Raw genomic sequence first — 27,546 nt, 5'->3', positions numbered from 1 at the left:
AAGACTTATTTATATAAATGAAGTATGAACATTAGAAGTCTCATTGTTTCGCCCTTGGCATGCTATTGACGCATCATTATCATCATCATCGTCACTATATTATCTTCAACACTATCATCATCATCATCTATAAGCTTAATTATCACCCGGACGATCACATTTCACAACAAACTATAACTTATTATTCACATGAACCTTTCCCTCCCCCCTCAGCAAACATTTGTCATTCATACACAGGTAGCCCATTTGTGCGATATTTTGTCCCGTCCCCCTCCCCGTTGGTATATATTTATTCTAGGCAAAATGGCCGCCAGTCGAAGATTTTTTTACTGTGAAATCGTTTTAAGTTGTTTTGGCACTTTTACTTCATGATATGACACAAAGTCATTTAAATATTGCCTGTATTAAGTTATTATTAATTGAAGAGGAGAATGACTGAAAAATGTCTTCAATCTAAGAGAATTATTGTTGATCAAAACCACTTGCTGAGAAGTCAGAATTTTATGCCACGTATCTCGTACATAAATGGGTCGTAGATTATTTGGCTTCCAACAGCTTGCCGTTGCTGCCAAGACTCTAGGACTAGTGGTGTTCTTTTACATGTTCTCTATAAGCCTTACTTTTTATAACAAATGGATGATGAAGGTGAGGAAAGAGTCAAATCTATGACACTCAATAAACATTTCCTCTACAGGCATTTGATCTTTAATATCTAATGTAAATCTTGCCATGATTGTAACCACATGTATCTTAGGGTATTGCACATTATATAATCAAACAAACAAGATCATAGTATACAAGGGATGATGTTTTCTCTTTGTTTCCACAGAGATTTCATTTCCCGCTATCAGTGTCTGTCACTCATTATACCATGGTCTTCATAATGGCATCATTCTTGAGATGTTACTGGGAATTCAGAAAGGGAAAGAAAAGAATCATCCTCAGTTGGTCTGATTATCTCAAAAGGGTTTTCCCAGCTGGTAAGTAATATGTCAGGAACTCTATCCAGGCATGGATCAAGTGGAGGTTTACTTAGTGCTCATGCATGGATAAGGATTGCAACTTTAGGTTTTGTTGCATGTTACATTGGCAAGCCTGAAATGCACTATGGGTGATGTGGATGCGATCAGCAATACAGTCCTTTGACTAAACGTTGTCGTTTGATCTGCTTCATCCCTACACGCCTAGGCCAAAAAGGATCATGGGGATAATTAATTCACAGTTACTAGCTGCCGCATATGTTATGTAACACATCTTGAGCAAGTTGTACTGGACTAGAAATACTAAAGTTTTGGCTCTTATCCCCAAAGTAACCTATTTCGAAGCTACTATCTGTAGCCGGCGATAACTCGTCTGAACAGCACTCAAGCAGATAATCTTTTAGCGCCTGCACGTTGTCGATGTTTGGGACCGTCCTTGATGGAATATGATGCGAAATGGCTCTTGTTTTCCTGCGTAAAGCGCGAAGGCAAATGTGCGTTTTGCTCTCCATTGTGCGATTGCCACCGACTGATAGACAACAATTAATTATTCATGTTAATTTACCCGTTATCCTTTTCGGTCTAGGTGCGTAGGGATGATCTGATCAACAACAACGTTTAGTCAAAGGACTGTATATAAAGGTTATCAGTCGGCTAAGCATCTGATATGCCTTTGTATTTTTACGAGTCAATGAGTATTTTGGCAAGCCTTTAGGCAAGCCAAAATACAAGTGATGAGTAAAATTGCACAACTGTATATCAGATGCTTTGCCAACTGATAAGTTGTTTATCATTTAGTTCTGCAAAAAAATGCTCAGAATTCCTCTAAACTGTACCATACCAGATAGCGAGTAGATGAGCAGTGCTGATACAGTCTAATATCAGGCATGGTCTTTTCCCGTATCACGCATGTTCTTTACTAAACTTTGTCTGCTGACATTATTAACATAATTATGAATATAAAATACATTTCAAGGTTGATTGGTGGCAACATTATGCAGCATGCAGAATGTAACAAAACCTTCACCAACCTTTTTCAAAATAGCTGTATATATGTGAAAGAGATAAAAAGCCATATTTGTTGAAGGTTCCATGATATTTAGCTTAGTTTTCCCATTTCCTCTTGACCTTGTGTCATTCTCTTGAGAATAAGGTTATTTTTGTTTGAGTGCATATTTATTTCACTGATTTCTCATGCACAAGTCTGTCCAAAACTATTAACAAATGAAAATCTAGATAATGTACACATGGTTCAAAATAGAAAAAAATTATGCTCTAGCTGTGGCCTTGAAAACATCCCCCACAAAAATTGAAAACAATTCAGTATACTAGTAAATCCTAATATGAGACCTTTAATATTTGATGGTTTCTAATTTATTTTCTAGCTGTGGCAAGTGCACTTGATATTGGGCTTTCAAACTGGAGTTTCATGTTCATCACAGTGTCTCTGTAAGTAACAAATTTACAAATCCTACATTCTGAATTGGCTAAAGAGATGCCATTCTGCTATCAGTGATAGCCAATTAAAGTGAACCTGGAATTTCCCAGCCATATGTTTTACTATAAGTTCACTTTCAAATTATACTATCTTAACTTTGCAATAATTACACCTCTCTATACACCTCTTTACTTTCAGTGTACCTTTTCAAACTGTGTCATTTTCTTAAAAATAAGATTCTTTGTTTGAGTTAATGTACATGTTTCCATATTCATTTTTCTTCTCATATGCAACCAATAAAACAAAGAAATGATACTCTAGGGAGTGGCGTGATCTGAAATTGGAAAAAGTTATGCCCAAGCTAAAGAGTTCTATTCATGGTCCACAACAATATTATTGTCCTTCAGGTTGAATAAGTTAATTAGGTTTTTGCTCATTTGTTTCCTAGGTATACCATGACTAAATCCACAAGTATTATTTTCATTCTTATATTTGCGTTGCTGTTCAGAATTGAAAGTTGGGTAAGAAACAAAATTAATCATATTGATTTATAATTAGGAAATAAGAACTGTGCCTTATTTGTTATTGACAGACCCCTTATGGGCCCATTTACATGATACCGGAATGAGTTCATTCCAGAACGAGAATGAAATTTCATACCTCGTTTACATGAGAAAAATCCACACAATGAGTTCAAGCTATGATTGCATTGAAATACATGTCTGATACCCATGCGTTATTCCTTTCATTCTCCCCAGAGAGAGTTTCGTTCCAGAATGAGTATTCGTTCCACGTTTTCAAGATACCGATATGGAATATCATTCTGGAATGAGCGTTTCATTCTGGAATGAAAACCAGGATGACTCATTCCTGAATGACTCATTCTGGGATGAAATTTTGCTTTCGTATCATGTAAACAAATACAAAGAAATATATGGCAACCAGTATGAACTCGTTCCAGAATAAAATGCATTCCGGTATCATGTAAATCGCCCCTTAGTGATGAAATGAGCATTCTAATAACTTAATTTATTTCATATCTTTTAGCATATATCATTAGTGGCGATTGTTGCACTTATCTCAGGAGGTCTGTTCATGTTTACTTATCAATCAACACAATTCAATTCTGAAGGGTTTTTCATTGTAAGTTACATAAATTTTCTTCCGTTAATATGCATTATGAGGGTTCAAGCTAAAGAGGTCTCATGGAATATATGGAATGATTTTTATTTTCTGGTATATTGTCATGTATTCTGATCAGAAAGTAGTTACTTCCACTTATGCTTAAACTTAGATTCTGCTTGATTCTTGATCCTTACATCTTCTGTTTCTTTATTATTCTTCTCAGTGTTTGACAGCTTCAGCACTCAGTGGAATACGATGGACATTAACACAAATAATCATGCAAAAAGATAGTTTAGGTGAGAAGAAATTTGCAGTGGAGGAATGGAAATCTGTTAAAGTGGGAGGGCTGGTCTATGGAGGGCTGGTCTATGGAGGGCTTGGGCATGGAGGGCTGGTCTATGGAGGGCTGGTCTATGGAGGGCAGGTCTATGGAGGGCTGGTCTATGGAGGGCAGGTCTATGGAGGGCTGGTGCGTAGAAGGTTGATTTGATTGTAGTTGTTTTTTATCTCATAGGACTTCACAATCCAATAGACACTATATATCACATACAGCCCCTAATGGCAATGTCCCTGGCACCTTTGGCATTTTTTATAGAAGGTATTGTAATCTGTAACAATGTAACAATTTATGGATGTTATGCCCATACAAACACATTATCATCTAAAACTGGTAGATGTAACAATATTGGAAGTATATATTTAATAATTTCTACTAATTTTGTTTTGTCCAGGTCATGAAATGGTGTTATCTCCTCATTTATTTAATGCACCCAACTTACACGAGGCTTTGATATCAGCTTCTATGGTCTTTGTTGGTTGTTTCCTAGCATTCATGCTCAGTCTTTCTGAATTTCTTCTCCTCTCTCACACATCAAGCCTCACTTTATCTATATCAGGCATCTTTAAGGTTAGTACTAAGAGCATTACTAAAAAGAAAGTCTTTTAAAATTACTCTTAATTTGTTCCATCAGTTACATAGTACAGCAGCGAACTTTTGAGTTGTCTTACCAGCGTTTGTATTGCTATGCGGCCACCCCAGACAAAAATTGTGAGGTGCACTTTGCAATAGACTGCCGTCAATCAAACACGTTGACGTCATTTACACGCGATTCAAAAGGCTCCAAAACTTCAGTCGATTGTTTACAAGTATTATGAGCTACACTCACCGGGCCGATCCAAACTCGTGTAAATGACATCAACTTGTTTGATTGACGGCAGTCTATTGCAAAGTGCACCTCATGATTTTTGTCTGGGGTGGCCACGTAGCAATGCAAATGCCGGTGAGCTTCAAGTGAGCATATATTAAATAGAAGAACGTTTCATGCCACCATTGAAAATCACTCTAGATACCCTGCAATTCTTCCTTCATGGCCATTTAATTTCATTTCACACAATTTGAAGAATTTGAAGTGCATGGTTTTGCAATTTTATGAGCACTTTTTTCCAGCCATTGATATCTAATAGCTCGGTAGAATGAATAGTATCCCTAGCAGCTGTTTTAGTCTCATTCTATTCGGACCCCTACAGTCCACTTCTCTTTGTGGGGAGAGACTAACAACAGCTGTGAGGGAGACTATAGAATGAAGCTAACTAATTTTTTTTGTGTCCCAAAAGGAAGTCTGTACATTATCTTTAGCAACAGAATTTGGTGGGGACAAAATGAATGCCGTTAATTTTGTTGGACTCATCTTGTGCCTATCTGGGATAGCTGTTCATGTGGTTACCAAGGCCACTAAAGGTCAGTTACAAAGAGAAAAAATAAATTGATTTTAGTAAAAATACACAGGTGATTATTGAAAATCTCGCGTGCTGATTGGTCAAGAAATTCACACTATCACACCATAATCACCTCCATAATCCAAAATGGCGGCCAGCTGCTTTGTTGCTGTTACCGGGGAAAAATTGTCTTTTATCTTCTTTTTTTCTGTTTTTGAAAGAATCACCTGTGTATTTATACTAAAACAATTATTTGCCTAAGCCTCAGTGAATATCAGGGAATATTTACCTCACCGCTTGAAGACTCACGTCTTGGTAAATATTCCCCGATATTCACTGAGGCTGAGGCAAATAATTGTTAAATAATGGAAATACTATATGCTTTTCATGTGGTGTGACATATGAAATTTTTACCAGGGCGAGGGGGAAGGGGAGGGTGTTATAATGGGATGGGATGAGGGAAAGAGGGCCACTAAAGGTCAGTCACAATAGGAAAAAATAACTCATTAAATAATTATAATTGAAATATAATATGCAATTCATAATGGAGGGGGATAGGGTTAATCATATGAGGCTACTACTGACAATAGAATGGGGGAGAGGAAAAGAGGGAAAGAGGGCTTGTTGTGTTGAAATTTAGCAAATGAATAAAATTTATGTAGTGTTATTTTTTGGACACAGATAACAAGGAAAAAGAAACTAAGAAAGTTAAGTATGATAAAATGACACCAGAAGAAGCCGTGCAGATGCTTCCTTTGACACAAGATGAGGATGACAATCAATATTAGGATTATGAAAATTAATATCAAGTATGTAAAAGTGCTCAATTGCAAATCATTGTCAGGTTTTTAAATACATCTAACATACAGTAGATCGAAGCTGAGACCAAAATGGTACATATTAATTACATGTGTCTAGCGATACAAGTTGTGGGGTGTTCATTGTTGCACTCACTGGCAGAGAGCATGGAGGCTTTTAACGTTTCATATTTACTGTTTAATAAAATGAATACTCAGAGGTTAATTTGACATTTCCCAGACTACCTTTCAGTTCAGTCTCAGGTTGTATGTTTTGAGCCTGACAGTGTCAGATTTTGCAATTGAAAGTACATAATTTATATATTATATTTTAAAAATTATAAAATATATCTGCCATCTTTATATCAGAGGACAGAGACACGCTCACACAAATTCATTTTTAAAAAATATTTTATAAAATAGCAACGAATATAAAACAGCTGTTTATGTGACTCTCTGTACTACTGTGATATAAACACTTAGGAGCTACATGTATAGAGTATTCTAATAGCAAGAGAAACACTTGGCCATGTCTGGTTTTCTAAGCTTGCTTCTCTAATGTTTTATAGCTCCAGCATGTTTATTTCACAGTACAGAGCATGTTTATTTCACAGTACAGAGACGTGTGTATATATTAAATATATACACAAACACAAAATGGTCAGATAATAGATAGTGAATTTACCATGTTTGCTCATAAATTATGCAGACAGTGGATGTCAATATCATCAGCCTTGGTTTTGGCAGAGGTAATATGACCTAATGGACCTGATAACTGTTTCTTTATATTGATATCCTTTATATAATGCAGTTCCAATTAAGTACATACTTTTTGTATGTTTTAATAATGATTATAATTATATCAAATATTGAATGAACATTTTTTCACAAATGGATTATTGCAGGTTCAATTGTAATTTCCCGGGGGGGGGGGGGGGGGGGGGGACTCCACCAGAATTTGGGTAGGGGTGTTCTGCTGGGATTCTGAAAGGGGTACCCTGTTTATGACAAAAAAAATCAAATTTGTAGACCCTGTTTATGACAAAATATATAATTAATTGCACTGAGTTCCTGTTTCAATTATCATGTCATCTCGCGTATCGTTTTTTTACGACCATGATAACTAGTTTCGGTCAATACGAAAGTAGAAACCCTGAATATGACAAGCAACTCAGGAAGAACTTGGAACTTGAGTGAAATTGCATACCCTGTTTATGACACGAAGCTTGAAAAACCATACCCTGTTCAGCGGATCATCCCCGTATAGTCCATATATGGGAGTACTCCCCGGGGGTAATTTATCCATTTTTGATATTTATAATATAAATTTGAAAATTTTGTCATCATTAGGCAACAAAATTATAAATTGTTATAATTGGACAATATTTAATATTGTCACACACAATTGAGTTACCAATTGAAAAGGATGTCATGGCCATCTGCAAGTTTAATGAATACTTTTATTCACAAGCAAATATTTTATAAATTGTCCTCCAATCATTTAAATTTCAAATATAGACAAACAATCTAGATTTTATAATACTAAATTAATTTAGTCAGAATGTTGACATATGACCATGGCCAGTAGTCAAAGTAATTAAGACAGCACCATATGTTGCAGATTAAGAAATTCATTTATCTTTAATTTATTCTACTGGAATTTGTATTATAAACATGAATTAAATGGGGAAAAAGTTATTCTGAAAGACTTATTTTTGTGCAATTAGTACACACTAAGGGGAGGGTGAAGATAATTGTCTGCATACATTGGGGGGGGGGGGGGGGGGGGGGGTAATCAATTACAGCTAGTTTTATTTTTTCATAGAACACCACCTCACAAAACATAATTTTATTTACCAACAATATTACAATAACAATATATTATAGTACCTAAATAAACAATACAATGTTTTGTGCTTTTCATAAGTGCATAGTAAATACCATAGATGCTAAGTTACCATAATTATCTATTGAAAACCAAAGTTAATAAATATTGATTAATATTATTAAAACCATTACTGAAATACAAACAAATGATAATACAATTATTACACAGCTAACAATGTTTTTTCCTCCTGTATGACAGAATCACCTGAATAGCACCAGTTGATTTTGAATGAAATTTAGCACAAAACGTTGACAGTAAATGTTAAAATTTGAAGAGTAACATCATGGATGATATTTTGGCTTCACTCAATCAAACTACCAGTATGTCTCTCAGTCACACCTGTGTTTATGGTAGGATGATTGATGGAGATCAAAACATGTCTGGAACCTAGTTGTATGAGGTTCATTTTAGTAGAGACAAATAAATATATACCTTAATATATAACTTAACCATTAAGATGAGGACTATAAATTGTACAATTGTACATAAAAATTCCAAATACTAAGATTTGGAGATTGGAGATTGAAAATGTATTCAAAAATACTACATAATTTGAAATATTGATTTAATTCTAAAAATGAGAAATTTGACTCCCAGTCGTCATAGAGCGCATGCAGTAAAACCATGAAATAAAAACAAAGTTGATACTGACAAATAGTAGGTATTTAGTGACTGCTATCACTCAACCAGAACATTCTTCACACAAAAGACAGAAATAGTCTCTTGTGTATTTGTCTTTTGCAAAGTGAATGTTCTGGTTGGGTAACATCAACTATTAGTCACTAAATAACTACTATTTGTCAGTATTTATTTCATGGTTTTACTGCATGATCTCTAGTATATACCATACAGTCAGTATGCTATACTCTAAGGTATCCTTTAGCTAGTGCTAAGACTACTTGAGTTCTTATTTTCGGGAAAGTTGCTTTGATTTTGTACCTAAGCCTAGCTAGTATGTACTCTAACTATTACATCTTGAACATTTTTCAAAATATTTTCTTCATCATGCCTAGCCATAATCCCCGGAATTAAAATATTTGCATCTGTTTATGGAGGGGAAATTATTTATAATATATATTTCTTTCTTTAAAGCATCATCATCAGTTGGTCTTGCCTAAGACTGGATTTGGGAATTATTAGGTAGAAGCTATACTAGTCACTTAGAAATTAAGGTTCAAAGTTCAAGCACTCGTTGCTCTCCTAAAGTACTGTTGTGATTTTTACACATCAAGTATCTAATCATAATGTACCTAAAAATTCACAAAGTGACCTTAGTATTGTAATTGTATAATTTTGTATTATTACCTATATATAAGACCTAAGACTACTATTAAAAAAAAAATTCTCTTTTGTATAATTAATAAATGTAATTTCAATATTCGGAAGTGATGTCAACCACTGACATATTACATTAGACTACTCAGTATCAACGTGCACAGGAAATGGAGATCGGTCTATATCTATGGTGCATTTAGATTAGTAGCTTATACCCTACAGATATTAAAAATCTAAATAATTTAGATTTTTAATATCTAAACACTCGTCGACACTGGTAATACTTATTCATGATTCAGACCACTCATTATTCCCTTGAGTATCATTTAGTAATAATTAGTGCATGAATACAAAATTTCCCATATTCCAAAGAATGTCAATTAATTAATTCAACCCAGCATCAATAGCACAGCGCACTGATTCTAAAAAATAACTTAAAGATTTGGACAAACATTGCATTCTGTTTAACCGCTACGAGGATTATACAAACCGATTTTATTATTTTTACTTAAAAGTTACAATAATAACCCATGTAAACTAAGATCAACTGCGATCGGCTGTGAAAATTATCTGCTGAAAAAGTAAACTTGTAAGTTTGTTTGTCCAAATTTTGCCTTGACGTTTTTATGACATCACACGCTGCGCTATTAATTTATCATTATTAATAATCTTTAATAATTAACTGACACCTTACTCAACCATCTTGTGCAAAATTGTAGATACCAATCTTTGCATATCTGACGCTCGTCGTCTTCCAGTTTCAAGTACTTCTGCGTGATTGGCTCCTTCTGATTCATCGTCATAGTCTGACACAACGATGTTTGTAATGAGGGAAATTCCCAAGACTTTGATACCAGAGTGCCTTGCCACAACAACTTCATGTACTGTGCTCATACCAACTGCATCAGCTCCAATCTGAAATTGAAAGACAGTATGAGGATGTGTGGGGCCTTATGCACAGTTCTCATAATGGCTGATGAGCGCATGAATTAAAGAGGTCACCAATCCAGTCATCTTGCAAGGCGAAGCAAGGCTGCATATTCAAAATAAGGGTGGATAGCACAAATTCAGGAAAAAAACAAAAGGTCAATTTTTATACTTTTCTTCTATAAAAGCATTTCGTGTGCTTATATATATATTTTGAACAATTGAGTAGTATAGAAAGAATAAGAGAAAAATATCAAATGCCCTTGGTGGGAATCAAACCCACGTCTTCAGTATTTCAGTCCGACTAGTATAAACTAGATAATATTGACTAGTATAGGTGACCTCATTTTCATGCACTTGTCAGCCATTCTGATAATGGCATACTTGATTAGAGACTACTAAAGTGTGCATTATTACTTACGCTTTTTATATATCTGCATTCAGCAGGAGTTTCAAAGGCTGGGCCAACCTGAGCACAGTACACCCCTTTCCTCACAAATGATTGATATCCCAACTCTTCTGCAGTTGCCTTAGCAAGCTTTTGCAATTTTTTATCATATGCATCAGAAAGAGCTGGAAACCTAGGTCCCAACCTGTTGAAATTTAAAACCAACGCTGATGATTGACATCAATACATGAGTTGAAGTAGGGGTGGGGTAGGGCTATGGCCCCCTTCCCCCTACACTTTTTCCCTTTTCCCCTACCAGTCTCTTATATTTTCCAATTTCAGCCCCCCACTTTTTCCCTTACTAGTCTCAATTTTAGTCCCCCCACTTTTTAGGTTACTCCGTGGTTCCAGCAATGATTTATCTATCTATATGCATGTGGGTATCGTCATTAAATAATACTGTAGTTTATAGTTAGAAAATGGATACAAGAAATGTAAATTAAATGGCCCATTCAAGAACTAACCTAATACTCTCTATCAATGGTCTCCAAAATATAAACAGCTTTTTCAAAAAAGGTTGAATGGGTAAACAAGGAATGGTGATAAAAATAGTGATAACTAACGCATAACTGAAAGAAGCTGTGGGGTGGCATACATCTAAACACGAATAATCTCAGTGATCATCTACGTGATAATCGTCAACCAACAACACTAAATATCTAAATGACAACTTCTGTGTTATTGACAAGGATAATAAGTCATTCCAGCTATTCTTGGATCTTGGAATGACCGCCATTCGCCCCTTCAACCTTTTAGAAATAGCTGTATATAATACCTTGGATCATTGAATCCTCTGAGCGGACTGTGTCCAGTCAGACCAGCTAAGTTGATGTGATCTTGAATGATCATGATATCACCAACATTCCAGTCTTTTGATATGCCTCCTGCTGCATTAGTTACTACAAGTGTCTTTACGCCAAGTAATGCCATGACACGCACTGGCAATGTTATCTATTACAATATAATAGAAGACATGTTATTACAACCAATGATTGTGATCAGAGACCCTAAATTGGACCCTAAATTGGAAAACACCCAAGACCTATTCATCGACCCAAGCCCTTCCCCTTAAAAATACTTTCCTGGTCCACCCTAAAAAATTATAGTGATAAATTATCAAGGTTTATGTCATTCATTCATGCAGCAAAATGATCCTTTCAGAGTATGACTACTACCAGATCTTTTACCTCTCCAGGCTCGTACCCTTCATACAGATGGCTGCGGCCCTGCATCATAACTACGATTTTCCCATTGAGCTTTCCAAATACAAGCTGACCAGCATGACCAGGTACTGTAAAAAACACATCAACCAAAATCATGAGTAAGATCGTTGAAAACCATACCCTGTTCCGGTATCGCAAAAATAGATACCCTGTCCCAGAGCGAGCGCAATTTTATATACCCTGTTCCAGAGTAGAATCGCTGAAAACCATACCCTGTTTGGCGGCATGCACCGGTATAGCGAATATAGGGGAGTAACCCCCCCGGAATTATGTGGTTATAATCCTAATCAAAAGATAGATTGTGTAATCAAGGAACACAGAGGTATACTTATGGTCAATTTGTGTTGGACATATATATGGACAGCTTCATGTTCAAATTTGATTACATAACATACAACCAAGGGCGGATCCAGGGGGGCAAAAGGGGGCTGAAGCCCCCCCTTCAGCAGAAAAAAACGATGCTTTTTTATATTGTTTTCCATTGTGTTGACGGAAGAAACTCAATTAGCCCCCCCCTAAACTCAATTAGCCCCCCCAAAATTTTGGCTGGATCTGCCCTTGACAACAAAGGTGCATCGTTGCTAGCAGAGTCCTTCTATTTTTTAGCTATAGGATAATCTGCTAGCAGACACGTACCCACAAATAGCATAACTTATACTTAGCAAGGGTGTCTTGATAATTGAACTACGAATACTTGAAAATATATATTTATTAACTTCTCTAGTTGCTTGGATAGTGCTACATTTAGGAAATTATATTTACACCTAGACTTGCAAGAACGTTGTCATACGAAAATAGAACATTAGTGATTTAGTGGGATAGGAATTATATTAAAAAACAAAAGAAGATCACTGAAGCTGAACTTTTTCTTTTGTCTTTTAATGTATTCCTTTCTCACTAAATTACTAATGTTCTAATATCATATGACAACGTTCTTGCAAGTAGGTGTATATAATACCTGTACTTTTAGGGAAAAGGGGGATTTTATCATAAGGAATGACATCCTTCTCTTGGACCAAATCACCAAGAGCAGATAATCCAGATCCACAAATCACACCAATGGTTGGCTTGTATTTCGTTTGATTTGCTATAGTCTTGCACACCTCTTCAATTTCGTCATAACTATGACTATATTCAAACCTAAGGATTTTTACAAATAGAAATGTTTCAATGATTTAAGGCCAGTCAATCAATTAAGATTCTTTAATTGTGGGAATTTATCTTCTGGAAAAAATAATTGGGTTTTAAGATGAAGCTAATAAATGCATAAATTAGAAATGGAGTTTGAATGCCATGACCTTAAATTAGTCGTTTAGTCAAACACTGAATTAATAAATATATCTGTTTTATCAATCAATTGCAGGAAAAGTAAATAATTCTTAAACGAAAGATCTAACTGCATATCATGTTATATGTACATTATGTATATTATTTGCAAAACAGACAGACGGATACTTATTATATAAATCAAAGCATTATGCTAATAGATGGGCAGGCCGAAGGTGTGAGGTGGAACATATCAAAATACCAACATGCAAGCATAGCCAATAGAGGGTAAAGCAGTCCCTTTATTACATATAATAGAACTACATAAACATCTGAAGTCAAAATAATGGAGCAGAGTATGAACCAGGTCCAGAGTCAGACCCTTACAACGTGGCTAATGTTAATCGATGCACTAAAATGAACACACGCAGAGGTATAAACGCAGCGAACAAAATAGATAGTAAATATCACGAATTCGAATAAACTGAAAGAGAAACTGAATTTTTACGATACCAAATTTATTTAGAAAGTAGATGCGTTAAAAGAAAGTAGAAAGTAAAATAAACAAGCAAAAGACTGTTTAGTCTGGATTTACAAAGCTGGGATTATGAAAAGACCACTAGACCAACAATCATTTAGCATTTACGTTTACATGTATATCACGCGTGCTATAACCTTCAAGGCATAGCGTTCATTTTGTTTTCTCTAAACACGCTAATTTAACCAAGACGATAAATGTCGCTTAATATTTCAATTTTAATTCTACTTATATCAAAGTTCTTGTCTTAAAAAGTGAATTTCCAGTCCAAAGATGGTGATATTCGATCGACCTGTAGTGTAGTAAATTACTACATTATGCATGACCTCTTATGCTTTGATTATTTAGGTTGAAATAATAAACGCAAAGATTATATATAACAATAAAATTCCATTATTCTTAGAATCTGATTTAATTCTTACCTTCTTTCTTTGGTTTTCAAAGCTGATGCCATTTTCCAGAGTATAAACTTTAAAATGTCGGCCTGTTTGGGAGACAGTACGTCACACGAACCAACGTACACTACTAGTCTATGTTTATTCATGAACTTGACACCAAATATGGTATAATTAGTTTTCCCAGGAAATACTTTAGGATGGCGGGAAAATGATTAGCTGATAAACATTCGAGGTCGTGGTGTTAGGATTAGACTCTAAATCAATTATGTAGTGATCAAAACTACAAACGACACGAACCTCTTATTGGTACTGTTTTTACATGATTCCAAGGTGTCAAATACAACTATTTCAAAAAAAAAAGTTGTTTACATGTCGCATCTTGCTTGTTGATTGGTAAGCTTGAAATGTATTGAGTGAAGGCATCTGACCCCTGAAATAAAAATACTGGTAAACGTGTAATAGTCAAATAGACACAAAAGAAGACAATGTAAGATTGCATACTATAAATACGCGAAAATGTTAGCTGACAAAATCGCACAAATTAGTGCAAAGTGTTGTTCAACTCTTACAAAGTTTTTCATGGATATATATGGTATGCACTCAATAAGTGTCTACTATAAATGCGTCTTAGTCTAGCATTTATTTCAGGGGTTTCATTAATGACTTCATTGTACATTTATAGGTCAGCATAGAAGAAAATATAACGGTAAACATCCAGAGAAAGTTGGGTAAAATTTTATCATTGTGACCTTTCGCTGGCATATCGCCCAATGTGCAAGTCGGGCTTGAAATGCAACATACAAAACCTTAACCGCCCTTTCTTCAGTCGAACAAAGTAGCTTTCTTTTTATATTGGAATATCATATCTTTTTTCGTATGTTAGCCAGAAACTACCGAAATCATCGGTGCCCAAGCCTGCTATCTTGGGATAATAATTATATCACTTAATGGTTGAAGCATAATCTAATACAAAGAAAATCAAGTTACCCAGCAACATAAGTTTTATTGGCAAAGTGGTTTTATTAATAATTTGCGATGCTAGACTTTAATGCCCCTTTAATGCACCGACCATTTTGAAAACACACGTTTAATCTTCTCATGGTAACATTAGTAACGGAGCAAACTTATCAGTACTATAAAATTAAAGTTTGATTTATGTAAAAATAAGGGACCCTTTTTTTCCAGATGGTTTATACACTAAATTATAATTGAGCTGGTTCCTAAGAATTAAGGATCTCGCAGTACAAGGATAAATAAAGAAATCATGGAGGGAGGTTTGTCACATTATCGTGCTGCATTTATACACGGTAATAAAATAGTTTATAGCTAATGTTCCCTGTGTGTTGGTAAAGTGAACACAGTGGAGCAAGGTTTGCGGTGGGATAGGAAAATTGAGAAAGAGAGAAAACTGAATAAAAGAAAACCCACTCCTTTCATATTTGTTCTCCCTAATCTCTTCTTAGAAAGGCATCTAAATTTAACAACTTAAAAACAGTTCTTCTGTGTATCAGAATAGCTGTTATCTCAGCGTCGCACTTTTTCACGAGGGTAGTACAGAAAATGTTATGAGTTTTAAGTAGAACATACACCCCACCCATGTAAAACAATATATCTAAAGGATACTAGTAATATACAAGGCGCATACTAGTAATATAACATAGATTGAGTATGCATGTACATTCGTTAAAGTAGTGAGTGGTTTGTGTCATTTTCAGAGAACTGATTATGCCTCATATGTTACCACTGTTTTGCTTGTTACGCTCTGATCGAGACAACAATTGCTCGATTACCGCGTAGCAGAGAAAAGGGTGGAAAGTATTAGACATTAAAAATGAACAAAACGTAATAAAAGCTTTCATCTTCGTCGGTTACTTCGACTACGACTTCGAGAGAATCTACGTCTGTCGGGAGATTTGGACCTCATTCGTCCTCCGCGGTTTTCACGTGACCTGTCTCGATCTGGGGAACGATCACGAACACGATTTCTCGTTTGTTGTCCCCGTTCTCTTTCACGTTCACGCTCCCTCTGCTCTTCCCGTTCTTTTTGTCTTTTTTCTCTATCTTCGTCATCTTTTTTCCTCTCTTCTTCCCTTCGCTTTCGTTTCTCTTCTCTTTCGTAGTCGCGTTTCAAAATCTGAAATTTCATATTAAAAAAATCAAAGGTTATGTACAGAGGTTATCTATTCTCGCCTCGGTGTTTGTCCACCCCGAAGCGAATTAAAACCTTGCTCTGGAGCCTAGGGTAGAAGTTATTAAAATGTTAGCCTTTTTTGATGATTGCATGATTCGCGCTTTTTTTGGCTGGTTTTCTCGTTTATGCATGCAAAATTCTGGTGCTAGCAACAAGGAAATAATGGGATTTTTTTTCCTTTCTTTTTTTTTCTTTTCTTTTTTTTTTTTTTTTTTTTGCCAGACGTACGCCATGGAGTTCCTCATCTCAGTAAAAGTCAATGACAGTAGTAGCCTGTGTGACCTGTTAGTGCGCCCTTGCCACTTGGAAAATGGTTCAAAAACATTTGCGTTGAGCAAAATTAAGGTCTGGCCTTACCTGTTCTGTTGTCAGGGGTAACCAGTAAAGACAAGGAGTCGTCTTCGTTTTTCGGAAGAGGTTATCTAATAAATCGGCAGGGCTGTTGTCTTCTTCAACTGGCTTTTCTTCTACTGAGAAAACAATTAAGTAGAAACTCAGACGCAGTCATCATTTGAAACCAAGAGACGACTGAAAAAACTTTTTTTTTGTATATGAACATCATGGTATTGCCAGCAATGAGATAAACAAGATCACATGAAATTACTTTGCTACATGCAATGTTGTAAGAACCAGCACACAAAGCAAAAAAGCACCACAACCAATTTTATGCATCAAACCCTGAAAAAACTTATGGGCGGATCTTGGTCAGAGCAAGACTAACTCACAGATAGAGTTATAACCTAGAATGTTGGGTTTTGTAGAGGGAGAAAACTAGAGAACTTGAAGAAAACCCATGAATCATAGAACACACACCTATGTGAATAGGTGGTCTGTCCGCCTGGTGCAATAGACCTCCTCAGCTCGGGTGTAATGTTTTCCCATTTCAGACCATGTGTCACCCCCTTGAGAACAAGATTATTTGCTTGAGTTGTATCCATATTCATGAGTCTTCTTTTGTGCAACGAAGTGCAACCGTTAAACCAACAAATGATTCTCTAGGGAATGACACATGGTCTGCGATAGGAAAACGTTATGCCTAAATGCACCTGAGCCAAGAAGTCTATATATTGTAATGTTGTGCTAATGTAAGATATCTCACCTTCTTCCTCTTTTACTGGTTCCTTCTCTACTTTGGTATCTTCTTTTACAGGCTGTTCAACTTCCTTTCTTTTCTTTCCCAGAACTCCATTAGTATCAGTAGCCATCTAGAAAAAGTCAGCAAAAGCAATAAATCAAATTAGCTTTGGCATAAAGTCTTCCCATTTTGGACCACGTGTCATTCCCAAGAATATCATTCCTTTAACGTTTGCACATGAGAAGACACATGACCTTGATACAACTCAAACGAAGCATCTTATTCTCAAGGAAATGACACGTGGTCTGAAATGGGTAAACATTATCCCAAAGATAATTTGTTCCTTTTTTCTTAAACTTGAGAAGCAAGGAATAGACCCCTTGCAGCACGTCAGAATGCAGCTCAATTCAGAGGACATAACAATAGGTTTCCAGTGCTCAGGAGATTGAGATTTTTTGTTTTGTCCTTCAAATTGAGCTACTTTGATCACATGCAAGGGGTCTATTGAGTAAACAAATTAGCTTCTGCATCCTGTGCTCAGTGGAAGGAAGTGGGAATTGATAAGAACCGTTAGCCAAGGGAAGGTGTTTTATTACCTGCTCATCATCTTCAAATTCAACACTAAGTATTTTGGGACTTGTCTGTGGCCACTTGACACCATGTAAGGCTGCTCTTGTGGCTACTGCACCTTCTACGTCTGTGTACTATGATAAATGAATAAGTCAGAAGAAATGTAAGAAAGAAAGAAAAAAAATTTTTTTTAAATGGACAAATAGTTGAGAAATAGATGGAAAAATAAAATGCATGGATGGATAAATTGATTTAGCCTTACAATTGCATAGCAATGTGATTTGATCTTGTCAATCCAGAATCCACCTTCCTTCAGTGTTCCTGTTTTTCCAAGTAGTTCCTTAAGCTGTCTCTCAGTAAACGGCCTAACCAGGTTCTTCACATGGACGTTCACACTCTCTGCGTTTCTAGCAGGGGAGGGTGAGTGCTCTGCCGGTAGGGGTGACTGACTTAATATAGGAATAGCTGGAAACTTATGATCTGTGTTGGACAATGAAGGTTGAGCTGCATAAAATAAAAGAGCATTAGAAAATGGAAACAATAATAGATAAGCATCACTAGCATTATATATTCTTATCATTACAATATTACTACCATCCAGTAATGCAGTAATCCAATGATGAAGAGTTTTTAGAACAGGAATTGATCTTTATAAAAAATATGTTTATATAACCACTTTGTTAGAAATGTGGCAAAGAATTTTCAAACAAGGATTATGAATACAGTATTAGCAATCTCTTTAATCTCTTTACTTGATTTCATAAAATTTAACTATCTCCTAATCTAAGTGGGCTTTAGAAAAGCTTGCCTTTTAGATTTTATTATTATTGAAAGAAATGGAAAAAATGGGTCATGGAGCTCTCGACCACCTTTGAGTGTTGAGTGTTGTGTGTTGTAATAATATAGAATCTAATTTGGTAGTGTGTGTGTGAAGCAAACCTCACAGATACCATTTGGGGTGTGATGGTTTTTTTGAAGTTTTTTCCCTTCGCCCAATAAATTGGATTATAAAACCTTACATTTAATTAGCAGTGATACAAAACAATTAACCACATTTCCATAAAACAGTTATATTCTCAAAATATTGTTGCCAAGATGTAATAACCTGCATTACGACTGGACTGGTAGTGTAACCATAGATTACCCACTGTTTTACCCTTTGTTGAGTGACAGTGTCTTAGGCATCATAAGACCTTGATCGCGCTTGTGATGAAAACCAACCCCCTTAGAATAGCATGCAAGCAAGCATGGTCCGACAACAATCCTGATAAACTTCTTGGTAACAAATCTATAGACTTCATCTAGATCTCCTCTAGTTCATTATCACAGTGAAAACCGTGCTTTTTTTGAATAGAATGCACTGGCTTCAATTTCTTTCAGCTACAGTTCAATGGATATTCTTTCAAGTAGACATCATATAACAGTATATCCAGCACTTGATGTTACTTTCTGACTTTTGTTTCCTGTGCATTTGGGCTCATTTTCTTCATTTCAGTTATTTTGAATTCTGAAATGTTCTTAACTTCACATTGACAATATCACTTCTTGGTATGATGATACATGTAGCTGATATTGGAAAGCATAAATGTCTTGGTAAAGTGGTAAAGACAAATAATATGCATTGCTATTGTAGGTCTCTTTGATTGATACATACAGACAAAATGTTTGCATCCATGTTGTTAAGCAATAAAACTTTTAACACAGTTTTTGATCCACATCTGTTAATAGGGGTAGTACAATAGTCTTGAAAGAAATGCTTTTGTCCATGTTGCCAGTAGGATATGACCGTTGTGATACAATTCCTTGACATTTTTCTTGATTGAGTGAGTAGACACAATATTGAAATGATAGTAAAGTCCCCTTCTACTCCATCAGATCAATCACATTCTCAATAGATGTCAGAAAGCTGTCTTTCAATTATTATCTTGATGAAAGGGTCACTTCACTCGTTTATGGTCAGATGGATTCATGTTTGGACTTTATCTTCCTTGAAACAGCAAAGTTCCTTTTTCATGACAATGTTGTTAAAAATCCAAAGCCTCCAATTTGCTAATCTTTTTATCTTTTTATGCATACCCCATCATGCCGTAGACACGAGAACCCTTGCTTTTGCAGTCCAGTTTTGGTGATAGTAGACTTGCAAGTTGATAAATATTGCATAATATTTGTTGTATGTTGTTCTGATAAGCTGATATTCAGCATAGTAGCACTTTATTAGTAGCACTTGAAAGCATTGCTCTGCATAATGGGTAATTGACTAATTGAATAACGAATTGGTAGTAATTCTTTATAGAATCCACAGGCCACTGCTTGCTTGATGGTCAATAAAGTTCTTCTGAATGTTTACTTTTAAATGCAGCAGTAGATATCAAAATTAATATGCCTGTCCTTGATTTGGAATAAAGTACGAGACAAAGCCTTTTGATGTGATGGCAGTCTGAAAAAACTTGGCTTTTTCAATCTTATGATGTTTTGATAGACAGACATACAAGGACTTATTTTTCGCAGTGAATGTTCTTTCCTATAAGTGCATACTGTTTTTACGGAACATGTGTATGCCACAGTCCTTAACCAGAGCAAAGTCCAAACACAGATTTGTCAGGAACATGACGTGCATGAAGCGCAAACAGCATAGACACCCAAACATCCTGAACAATGCAGGTATGGCCAAAAGTGGGACTAAGATGTGCCATTACTGCAGGTAGAGTATTCAGATAAACAACAAAAATTGATTTCATGTGCAAATTGCTTGAATGACAGTAATCTTAATACAACAAGTGGTCACTTGTTCTTCCAATTAAAATGGTTTTGAAAGCAACTTTTCTTCGTATATTATGTGAAGTAATTACAATCATTCTAGCAATGCACTTGAATTGGAAAATGAATCAAAATCTTATTTTAGAATGGGATAAAGGTTAACATAGAGTGCATGGCTTTTCAGTGCTTCCATTATAGATAATGAATCTCTTCTGGCACTGGCTAAAAAAAGACCTTGCATGATATCCTTGCATAGTGTAAATCTTTTTATTTTCTGAGCCTTTAATTAAAAAGTTAATGAAAGCACTGAGTGTTATTAAAGGTACATGAAGCACCTTATACATACCTCCTTCAACCTCCTTTTTGTTTGCCTCCGGATCAAGACTTTGTCGATTGATTTTGATCTTTTTTCTCCCTTCTTCTACCTTTACAATACGTTCTTTTCTTTTCTTTGGTTCTGGTTCTATTTTTTCTGTCTCCTGTTCATCACTGTCCTTTTCCCTGTTCTCCTTGTTCATTTCATCATCATCGTCATCAACCACCTCACCTGCCTCTCTCTCATCACCATCATCCTGGTCCTCATTACCAAAGTCCATCACAGCTTCCAGAGCAGGAGTGGAATGAACTTGTACACCAGGGATGAGATCCTAAAAGCACAGAATTGCAACACTTATAAGCAGGTGTACCTGTGTGCAATCAATGCTTTTTCCTGTACCTCTCCTCCCTTACCCAAATAGAAAGCATAAAAAGAATGAAGGTAGTGCATTGATGTTGTCAACATTCTGTACTATGAATATACCAGTCAGTAGCAAATCAAGGAATTTAAAACAGGAGCCCGCTGTTGATCACTAAGCATGAAAGACAGTTTCATCCTCCTTGAATACAGCACCTGTTATTGCATTTCTCTATTAGATAAGATTATTTTACTCTTACTATATCTTAATAAAGTCATGCAATTCTTACTTTAAGTGATTCTGTACTGATTGGTTTTGAAGTCTTGGAGGCTGAGCCCCATCTTCTTTTCCTTGTGCCTTCAGCTGGTGGAGTGCCTGGTTGGGATCCTGAAGCTATTTAATTTATTTTAAATGTGTTTTTAATTAGGATATCATATTACGATCTCTATGATAAGATTCTGCTAAATGCTCCTTTCTCAGTTAAATAACCATTGACAGTTGAGAGTGTCCCACAAAAAATAACAGTTTATAAGGTGAATAGTAAAAATAACATTAAACTATGAAGACGCATGAGGGCAGGCAAAATGAAAAAAAGGATGAAACAGGCTGGATTGAATGGAGTTTTTTTGATCAGTTTATACTCATCTGACATTGATATTAAATATTTTCTATACTCACAAGGAATGGAAATCCTTCTTTTCTTTGTAATGATAGGAGTCCTTGGCTTCTGAAGATTAAGAGAATGTGGGTGATAAATATAACTACAAAATTTTAGTTGTATCAGTCTTGTGACATATCCACAAAATAAATAACAGTTCTGAAGATGAAACACTTTCCCTAACTCCAAAAGACCCTACTGTTGGAAGGTACAGATTATTGGGTCAACTTTTTTGCAACTGGCATTGCAATTAATAGAGAAATCTTGTAGAATTTAAACAAGGCTTGACTAATTCCCTCCCTCGATAGACTCACAGTACAGCTAGCAAACTAATAGGTTTTAGAATGTTTTCAATGGTAACCCGTCATGACGCCCCCTTGCCATGACGCCCCCAGCCATGACGCCCCCAGTCTGTACTACCATGACGCCCCCAGCGTAAACCATGACGCCCCTAGTCTCTATTAACACTTATTTAATAAGAAGTTTAACAATATTTCACAGTATAAATCCATGAACGACAAAAAAATAACGAAAAGGAAAATAGTTGACAACAAAATTTCGTAAGTCCGATAAATTATTCGTAGTTCAAGTTAGTACGCCGTATGTAGTTGCCGTAAGAATGCTAGTGATCTTTCCTAATATTGTTTCGCATATAAGCATAAGTTCTGAAACCTTTCTCCAAAAAGTTTGACACTGAAAATATACCACAAAAAAAAGGGAGTGCTGGTGAATAAAATTAGAAAAACATTGCGAAAGAATCAAAACCTTTGACACGACCATTAACTATAAAAGCACGAAGGAACGAGTTGTTTTCGAACGAACGAGTTGTTTTTAGCAGTACGTTGTAGTTCGCAGACTTGTAACCTAATAGTTCTTTGGCGTAGGAAGTTTTTGACTTATTCGTAATTTTGAAACGTGTGTTTTTGCTAAATATTGTGGTAAATCAGTAAAGATTTCTTTTACGAAAATCGGGTAGTTTGCCGTTTTCACTTTACGGGTATGTCGTCACAGCAACTCGTTCGCGTCTAAAGGTTTTGACTCATTCGTGACGTTTCTTCTACTTTAATAGCCTCCTTATTCATATAAACTTTCTTGGAGAAGAAACATGTGTGGTTTTAATAAATATTTCGGAAAGCAAGCAAAGATTGCTCACATAAATCGGTAGTTTGCCATATTCAAGTCGTTACACTGTTGTTGTCACACAACTCCTCCGCGTTTGAAGTCTTCGCTTCGTGACGCGAAGCACAAACCGTGTCTCAAAAACAATCATCACAGATGAATTTCAGAGTTCATATTAAAATGAGATTCTTGAGCTACAAGATGGAAAACAAATCAGCATACCGTATTATCATAGTTAACTATTATATTACTGTAATCTAAATGCAAACATTGACATGAAGCATCGCGTTTGTAATACACCCGGGAATACAGCGAGGTGTCACTTTCGATTCCTCGACTCGCTGTCTAATTTACTTCCGAGGTTGAGTTTATTCAACTTTCCGTTCGTAATTTCAAAACCTATTCTATAAACAGATGCCTTGAAGAAATATTTTGTCTTTCCCGGCGATTGCTGAAATCACTTGAAAAAGCTATCGAAATAGAGATATTTATCCATTTGTGTAAATAACCCGGGGTAAATAACCAAAGAGTTTTAAACGCAAAGGTGCGCGTCTCAAAAACAATCCTTACAAAAAAGTTTTAATGTTCTTTGTGAAATGATGTTCAAGAACTCCAAATGCACCGAAATGATGTTCTTTAAATATGAAGAATTTTTTATAGGTTTCTTGTGCCGATAAAAGGCATTCCGAAATGTTGATCACGGGCCATGTTGAGAGTGCTTCGTAACAACAGCGTGACTTGATCGTACGAAATAAAAGTTTTGATCGATGAACATGTCTTAGAATTATGGTTGGATTCCTAATGCATCTGAATGATGTTCTTTAACTCCTAATTCAGCTATATCATGTTCTGGAACTAATTATTAATGACAAAATTCAAGAAGTACATTGCTTAACTACAGAGATTTAGTGTTCGCCAGCTTGTAGGTATCGTTTTTAACTCGTGGATACGCGAAGCGTAGAAACGAGTTTTTTAAAACCGTAATGACCATGGGTTCGTAGCGCCATATTATTATTGTTAAACTTCTTATTAAATAAGTGTTAATAGAGACTAGCGGCGTCATGGTTTACGCTGGGGGCGTCATGGTAGTACAGACTGGGGGCGTCATGGTATATGTGGGGGCGTCATGGCTGGGGGCGTCATGGCAAGGGGGCGTCATGACCGTAAACCTTTTCAATGCTTTACAGAAAAAAATTGTTGAAAAGACAAGGAAGTCACTTTGGAAAATTCAATTAAATTTCTGTACAACATGACTATCAAATTAGTCAATTTCATTAGCATCCCAAAATGTAACTTGCCTAGCATTTGACCAGTTAACACTAGTGCCAAGTTCTACTGAAATAAATCTCAGTTTATGTTTATCCAAATACTTACTTTTTCCACTGGCTTTGGTTCTTCAGCAACAGCTTTCTCTTCCTCAGTTGGTTCAATAACAAATCCAGGCTCACTACTTGATACCACAGATTCTTCTTGGATTTCCTTACTGTCTTCATTGCTGCTAGCATCCACCTCACCTTCTTCTAAACCTCCTGATCCAGATGGACTTTGATCAGTTTTCTCTTCTGAATCAGCCTGACTTGATTCTCTCAAACTTTGACCATCCTTTCCTTCAGCTTGGCCAGCTTCCTTCGAATTTTCATCAACCATTTCTTCAACTTTTGTCAATCTTTTTCCACCTATTTCCTCAGGTTTGTCATCTTCCTTAGGACTTTGTTCCATATTTTCAGCATCACTATTGGCCTCTGACTTCTCCTTGTCCAAATTTTCTTTAACCTCAACTGTTTCTTGTTGTTCTTCCTGGGCCTCTTGGTTTAAAGCACTTAGTTCTGGTGCAGGGGATGGTTCCTGACTCCTATCAGTAGGTGATGTCCCCCCAGATGATGATTCATCTTCCTTGGTATCATGAAGGGCAGGTGAGGGTTCCTCACTCTTCTCTACCTCAGCTGGTGATGTACCCCCAGATGATGATTCATCCTCCTTGGTATATTGAAGGGCAGGTGAGGGTTCCTCACTCTTTTCTACTTCAGCTGGTGATGGCTGACTGGAGCTAGTACTTTCTGAATTATCTGGCTCTTCTTCCATTGGTGCCTGCTCCTGTTTGGGTGGTTGAGGCGGGAAACTTTGTTCATCTTCCTCAATAATGGTTGAAGATGAAGAAGATTCTCCACCTGGAGATTGCTCCCTAAAAGAATTGGACTCTGTGCCTTCTGGCATGGCTGATTCCTGGAACAATATTAATAGAAAAAGTATTAATAGTATATTTTGATCAACTTTTTCACAAAACACACATATTTACTAACCTGTTGTAGCCCTTGGGCCTCAAATGGAGGTACAGCTTCCTGCTTTGTCATCTCCTGGGCTACCTGTGGTGGTACACCCTGCTGTTGCACCATGTTCTGATTCAGTTGCTGGGGATCAAACACTCGTTGTTGGACCTGCCGTGGCTGCTGCTGTTGGTGTTGATATTGTTCCATAAACTGCAATATTGGATCTTGCTGTCCTTGTTGAAAGTGTCGTTGCTGCGGAGGTTGTTGATTTACTTGGTGATAAAATTGATCTTGAAGCACATTTTGCTGATGTTGCATCTGTTGTTGTTGGTTAATGTTTGAATGATGTAAAGCAGAAGTTTGACTAGGTACTTGTGGGTGAAATACTGGTTGGTTTTGTGGTGAGTGTGGGAGAAATGCAGGCTCTTTATGTGGTGGTGACTGAAAGCCCTGTTGTTGTTCTCGTTGTGGAGACTGCTGGAAGAATGCCACCGGTTGTTGGGTCCTTTGTGGTGAGAGTATTTGGGCTCCTTGTGGCTGTCCTAGTTGCTGATATGGTACACCTTGATGTTGACCAGGAAATTGCTGGAATGGTTGATTTTGATAGGATGGTGACTGTTGCTGTATGGTTTGGGATTGGATAGTCTGCTGCACTGTCAAAGGTTGTTCTTGGAATGCAGTGTGCTGCTGTTGAATTGTTTGTTGAACTGAAGTTTGTGGAACAGGATGTTGTTGGGGTTTTTCATAGAGCTCCTTAAAGAGATACTGGAAAAGACAATACTGATAGTAAATATGGTACTTTTACTAATCCACCTATCAATGTTTTGCCCCAGTGGGGGGAGCGTGTGCATACACAGGCTATTGACATTAGGGCCTTGCCCATGACAGGGGCTGCTAGGCTTTGTTTGACACTTTTTTTTTGTTTTCAGAGTAAAACTCCCAAAAACAAAATTTTTATATTATATATTAGTATAATACATTACTAACAACTAGGTATTTCATACTACAGGTAAGTGCTGCGAAGTACACGAAATGAAGTCTGAGTGATTTTGGTTACTGCATGATTTAACTGTGCCTGAATGCATATTTCTGTTCTTCTATTTCTATCTTTGTGTTGGGATATATCTAAATCAAAGGACATGGTCATGTCTATGTATCCAGTGAATATAGCTATGTGTGGCCAGTATTTTATCAGGGTTGCCCAATGAAATGTTAGGCACTCCTTTTATTGAAACGTAGGGCACAAGTAATCCATTTCATTTTAAGGTATAGCTTTTTTGATTTTTCCCTTGCTTTTTTTGTGGGGTATTTTATAATTATTCGATAAATTAAATCCATCAGGCTCATCATCTGATCTCACTTCAGGGTTATAAGAGATAAATGAATAGTTCAGCTCATTTGTTTGGCTAAAAGACCTGTTGGTAGCTCAAGTGATGAAGATGGGAGGCGAAATATAAAACTCAAACTTTTTTCAAAAAACCTCATGAATGCTTAAAAGGCTTCCTGCTGAAGCGTTCAATATGGAGGCACAAGGGAAGACGAGAACGAATAGAGAAGATACAACCGGCATAACCCACTGGTGATAAGTAAAATCACATGTCAAATATTACGTTAAAAGCATGGTAAAGAGTAAATCAAAAGCCGCATTTCCCGGTTGTTTTCGCTGTATACGAAGCTTCTCACAGCATCTGAACTCTTTTAGAATTCATTTTCGGCAGGTGCTCGACAAGGAAGTGAAAGCACATAAACGAACGAAAGAAGTTCGTTCACGCGTTTTATTGTTTACGCAGAAGTTTATACGCTTACTATCTCATCACAACCGGTACCAAAACGTCTAACTTTTGAACAGTTTACAGAATCGTACATACCTCGCTAAGTCTCTCAACGAGAACTGCCTTATTCCCACTCTTCTTCAGGCCTCTTTTTTCCAGTTCCTGCTTGAGTTCATCGTTTTTTAGCTGCGCTAATTTCCTGCCACCAATCATAAATTCATCTCCGATCTCCGCCATCTTGGATGTCCGCGCGTGGTAAAACATCCGGGCAACCTTTTCAATCTAAAAAACGCCGTGATTGGTGGATTGAACATTGTCCAATCAAAATCATCAATAGAAATAGGATTTTCCAAATAATCATTATTTCTAACGAGTCTTTTGATTGGTGTATTTGAAAATTGTCCAATCAGATTTACCGATAGAAAAAACTTATGTTGTCCCTTG

At 36.4% G+C, this 27,546-nt stretch overlaps 3 protein-coding genes across 6 annotated transcripts; 1 reads left to right on the top strand and 2 right to left on the bottom strand.

Annotated features, from left to right (window-relative positions):
• Positions 1–309: 309 nt before the first annotated feature.
• LOC116289703 (solute carrier family 35 member H1) lies at positions 310–11,868 on the top strand. 3 transcript variants are annotated; one of them, XM_031696664.2, is made up of 11 exons: positions 310–645; positions 830–980; positions 2,366–2,429; positions 2,867–2,939; positions 3,466–3,561; positions 3,767–3,839; positions 4,058–4,141; positions 4,275–4,450; positions 5,158–5,281; positions 5,941–6,068; positions 11,790–11,868. In XM_031696664.2, the coding sequence occupies exons 1-10, from the start codon at positions 526–528 to the stop codon at positions 6,045–6,047; spliced, it is 1,068 nt and encodes a 355-aa protein (XP_031552524.2). In that variant the 5' UTR covers positions 310–525; the 3' UTR covers positions 6,048–6,068; positions 11,790–11,868. The 3 variants fall into 3 exon arrangements, with proteins under 3 accessions (XP_031552524.2, XP_031552519.2, XP_031552512.2); XM_031696659.2 differs by lacking the exon at positions 11,790–11,868 and adding an exon at positions 9,939–10,057; XM_031696652.2 differs by lacking the exon at positions 11,790–11,868 and having other exon boundaries at positions 5,941–6,977.
• LOC116289729 (purine nucleoside phosphorylase) lies at positions 7,891–14,451 on the bottom strand. Its single transcript, XM_031696674.2, has 6 exons — positions 14,044–14,451; positions 12,776–12,957; positions 11,782–11,885; positions 11,370–11,545; positions 10,568–10,739; positions 7,891–10,134 (listed from the first exon to the last, which is right to left on the bottom strand). The coding sequence occupies exons 1-6, from the start codon at positions 14,163–14,165 to the stop codon at positions 9,910–9,912; spliced, it is 981 nt and encodes a 326-aa protein (XP_031552534.1). The 5' UTR covers positions 14,166–14,451; the 3' UTR covers positions 7,891–9,909.
• A 551-nt stretch (positions 14,452–15,002) lies between these two features.
• LOC116289686 (uncharacterized) lies at positions 15,003–27,345 on the bottom strand. Of its 2 annotated transcripts, none has more exons than XM_031696639.2 (11): positions 27,199–27,345; positions 25,364–26,095; positions 24,438–25,286; positions 21,965–22,013; positions 21,576–21,679; positions 20,959–21,259; positions 18,118–18,359; positions 17,882–17,989; positions 17,310–17,415; positions 16,568–16,680; positions 15,003–16,153 (listed from the first exon to the last, which is right to left on the bottom strand). In XM_031696639.2, exons 1-11 carry the CDS (start codon positions 27,337–27,339, stop codon positions 15,875–15,877), a joined length of 3,024 nt encoding a protein of 1,007 aa, XP_031552499.1. In that variant the 5' UTR covers positions 27,340–27,345; the 3' UTR covers positions 15,003–15,874. The 2 variants fall into 2 exon arrangements, with proteins under 2 accessions (XP_031552499.1, XP_031552507.1); XM_031696647.2 differs by having other exon boundaries at positions 16,568–16,677.
• Between the last annotated feature and the right edge of the window lie 201 nt (positions 27,346–27,546).

The sequence above is a fragment of the Actinia tenebrosa genome, unplaced genomic scaffold, assembly GCF_029948245.1.
Source record: "Actinia tenebrosa isolate PJP-AT-01 unplaced genomic scaffold, QUT_ActTen_1.0 PGA_scaffold2__45_contigs__length_23673736, whole genome shotgun sequence".
In the NCBI taxonomy this organism is placed as follows: Eukaryota; Metazoa; Cnidaria; class Anthozoa; order Actiniaria; family Actiniidae; genus Actinia; species Actinia tenebrosa.
This window is presented reverse-complemented; position numbering and strand designations above follow the sequence as displayed.

Bases quoted from the DNA above. Each gene is read 5' to 3' on its own strand.
- LOC116289729 (XM_031696674.2), bottom strand. From the start codon at position 14,165: ATGAATAAACATAGACTAGTAGTGTACGTTGGTTCGTGTGACGTACTG. The intron at 12,958-14,043 runs GTAAGAATTAAA...AAAAATCCTTAG, and splicing joins TTGAAAACCAAAGAAAGAAG to GTTTGAATATAGTCATAGTT. The intron at 11,886-12,775 runs GTATTATATACA...TGTTTTTTACAG, and splicing joins CCTTTTCCCTAAAAGTACAG to TACCTGGTCATGCTGGTCAG.
- LOC116289703 (XM_031696664.2), top strand. From the start codon at position 526: ATGGGTCGTAGATTATTTGGCTTCCAACAGCTTGCCGTTGCTGCCAAG. The intron at 646-829 runs GTGAGGAAAGAG...TTGTTTCCACAG, and splicing joins ATAACAAATGGATGATGAAG to AGATTTCATTTCCCGCTATC. The intron at 4,142-4,274 runs GTATTGTAATCT...TGTTTTGTCCAG, and splicing joins TTTGGCATTTTTTATAGAAG to GTCATGAAATGGTGTTATCT.
- LOC116289686 (XM_031696639.2), bottom strand. From the start codon at position 27,339: ATGGCGGAGATCGGAGATGAATTTATGATTGGTGGCAGGAAATTAGCG. The intron at 21,680-21,964 runs GTGAGTATAGAA...TAAATTAAATAG, and splicing joins AAGAAGGATTTCCATTCCTT to CTTCAGGATCCCAACCAGGC. The intron at 17,416-17,881 runs GTAATAAAACAC...GACTTTTTCTAG, and splicing joins AATTTGAAGATGATGAGCAG to ATGGCTACTGATACTAATGG.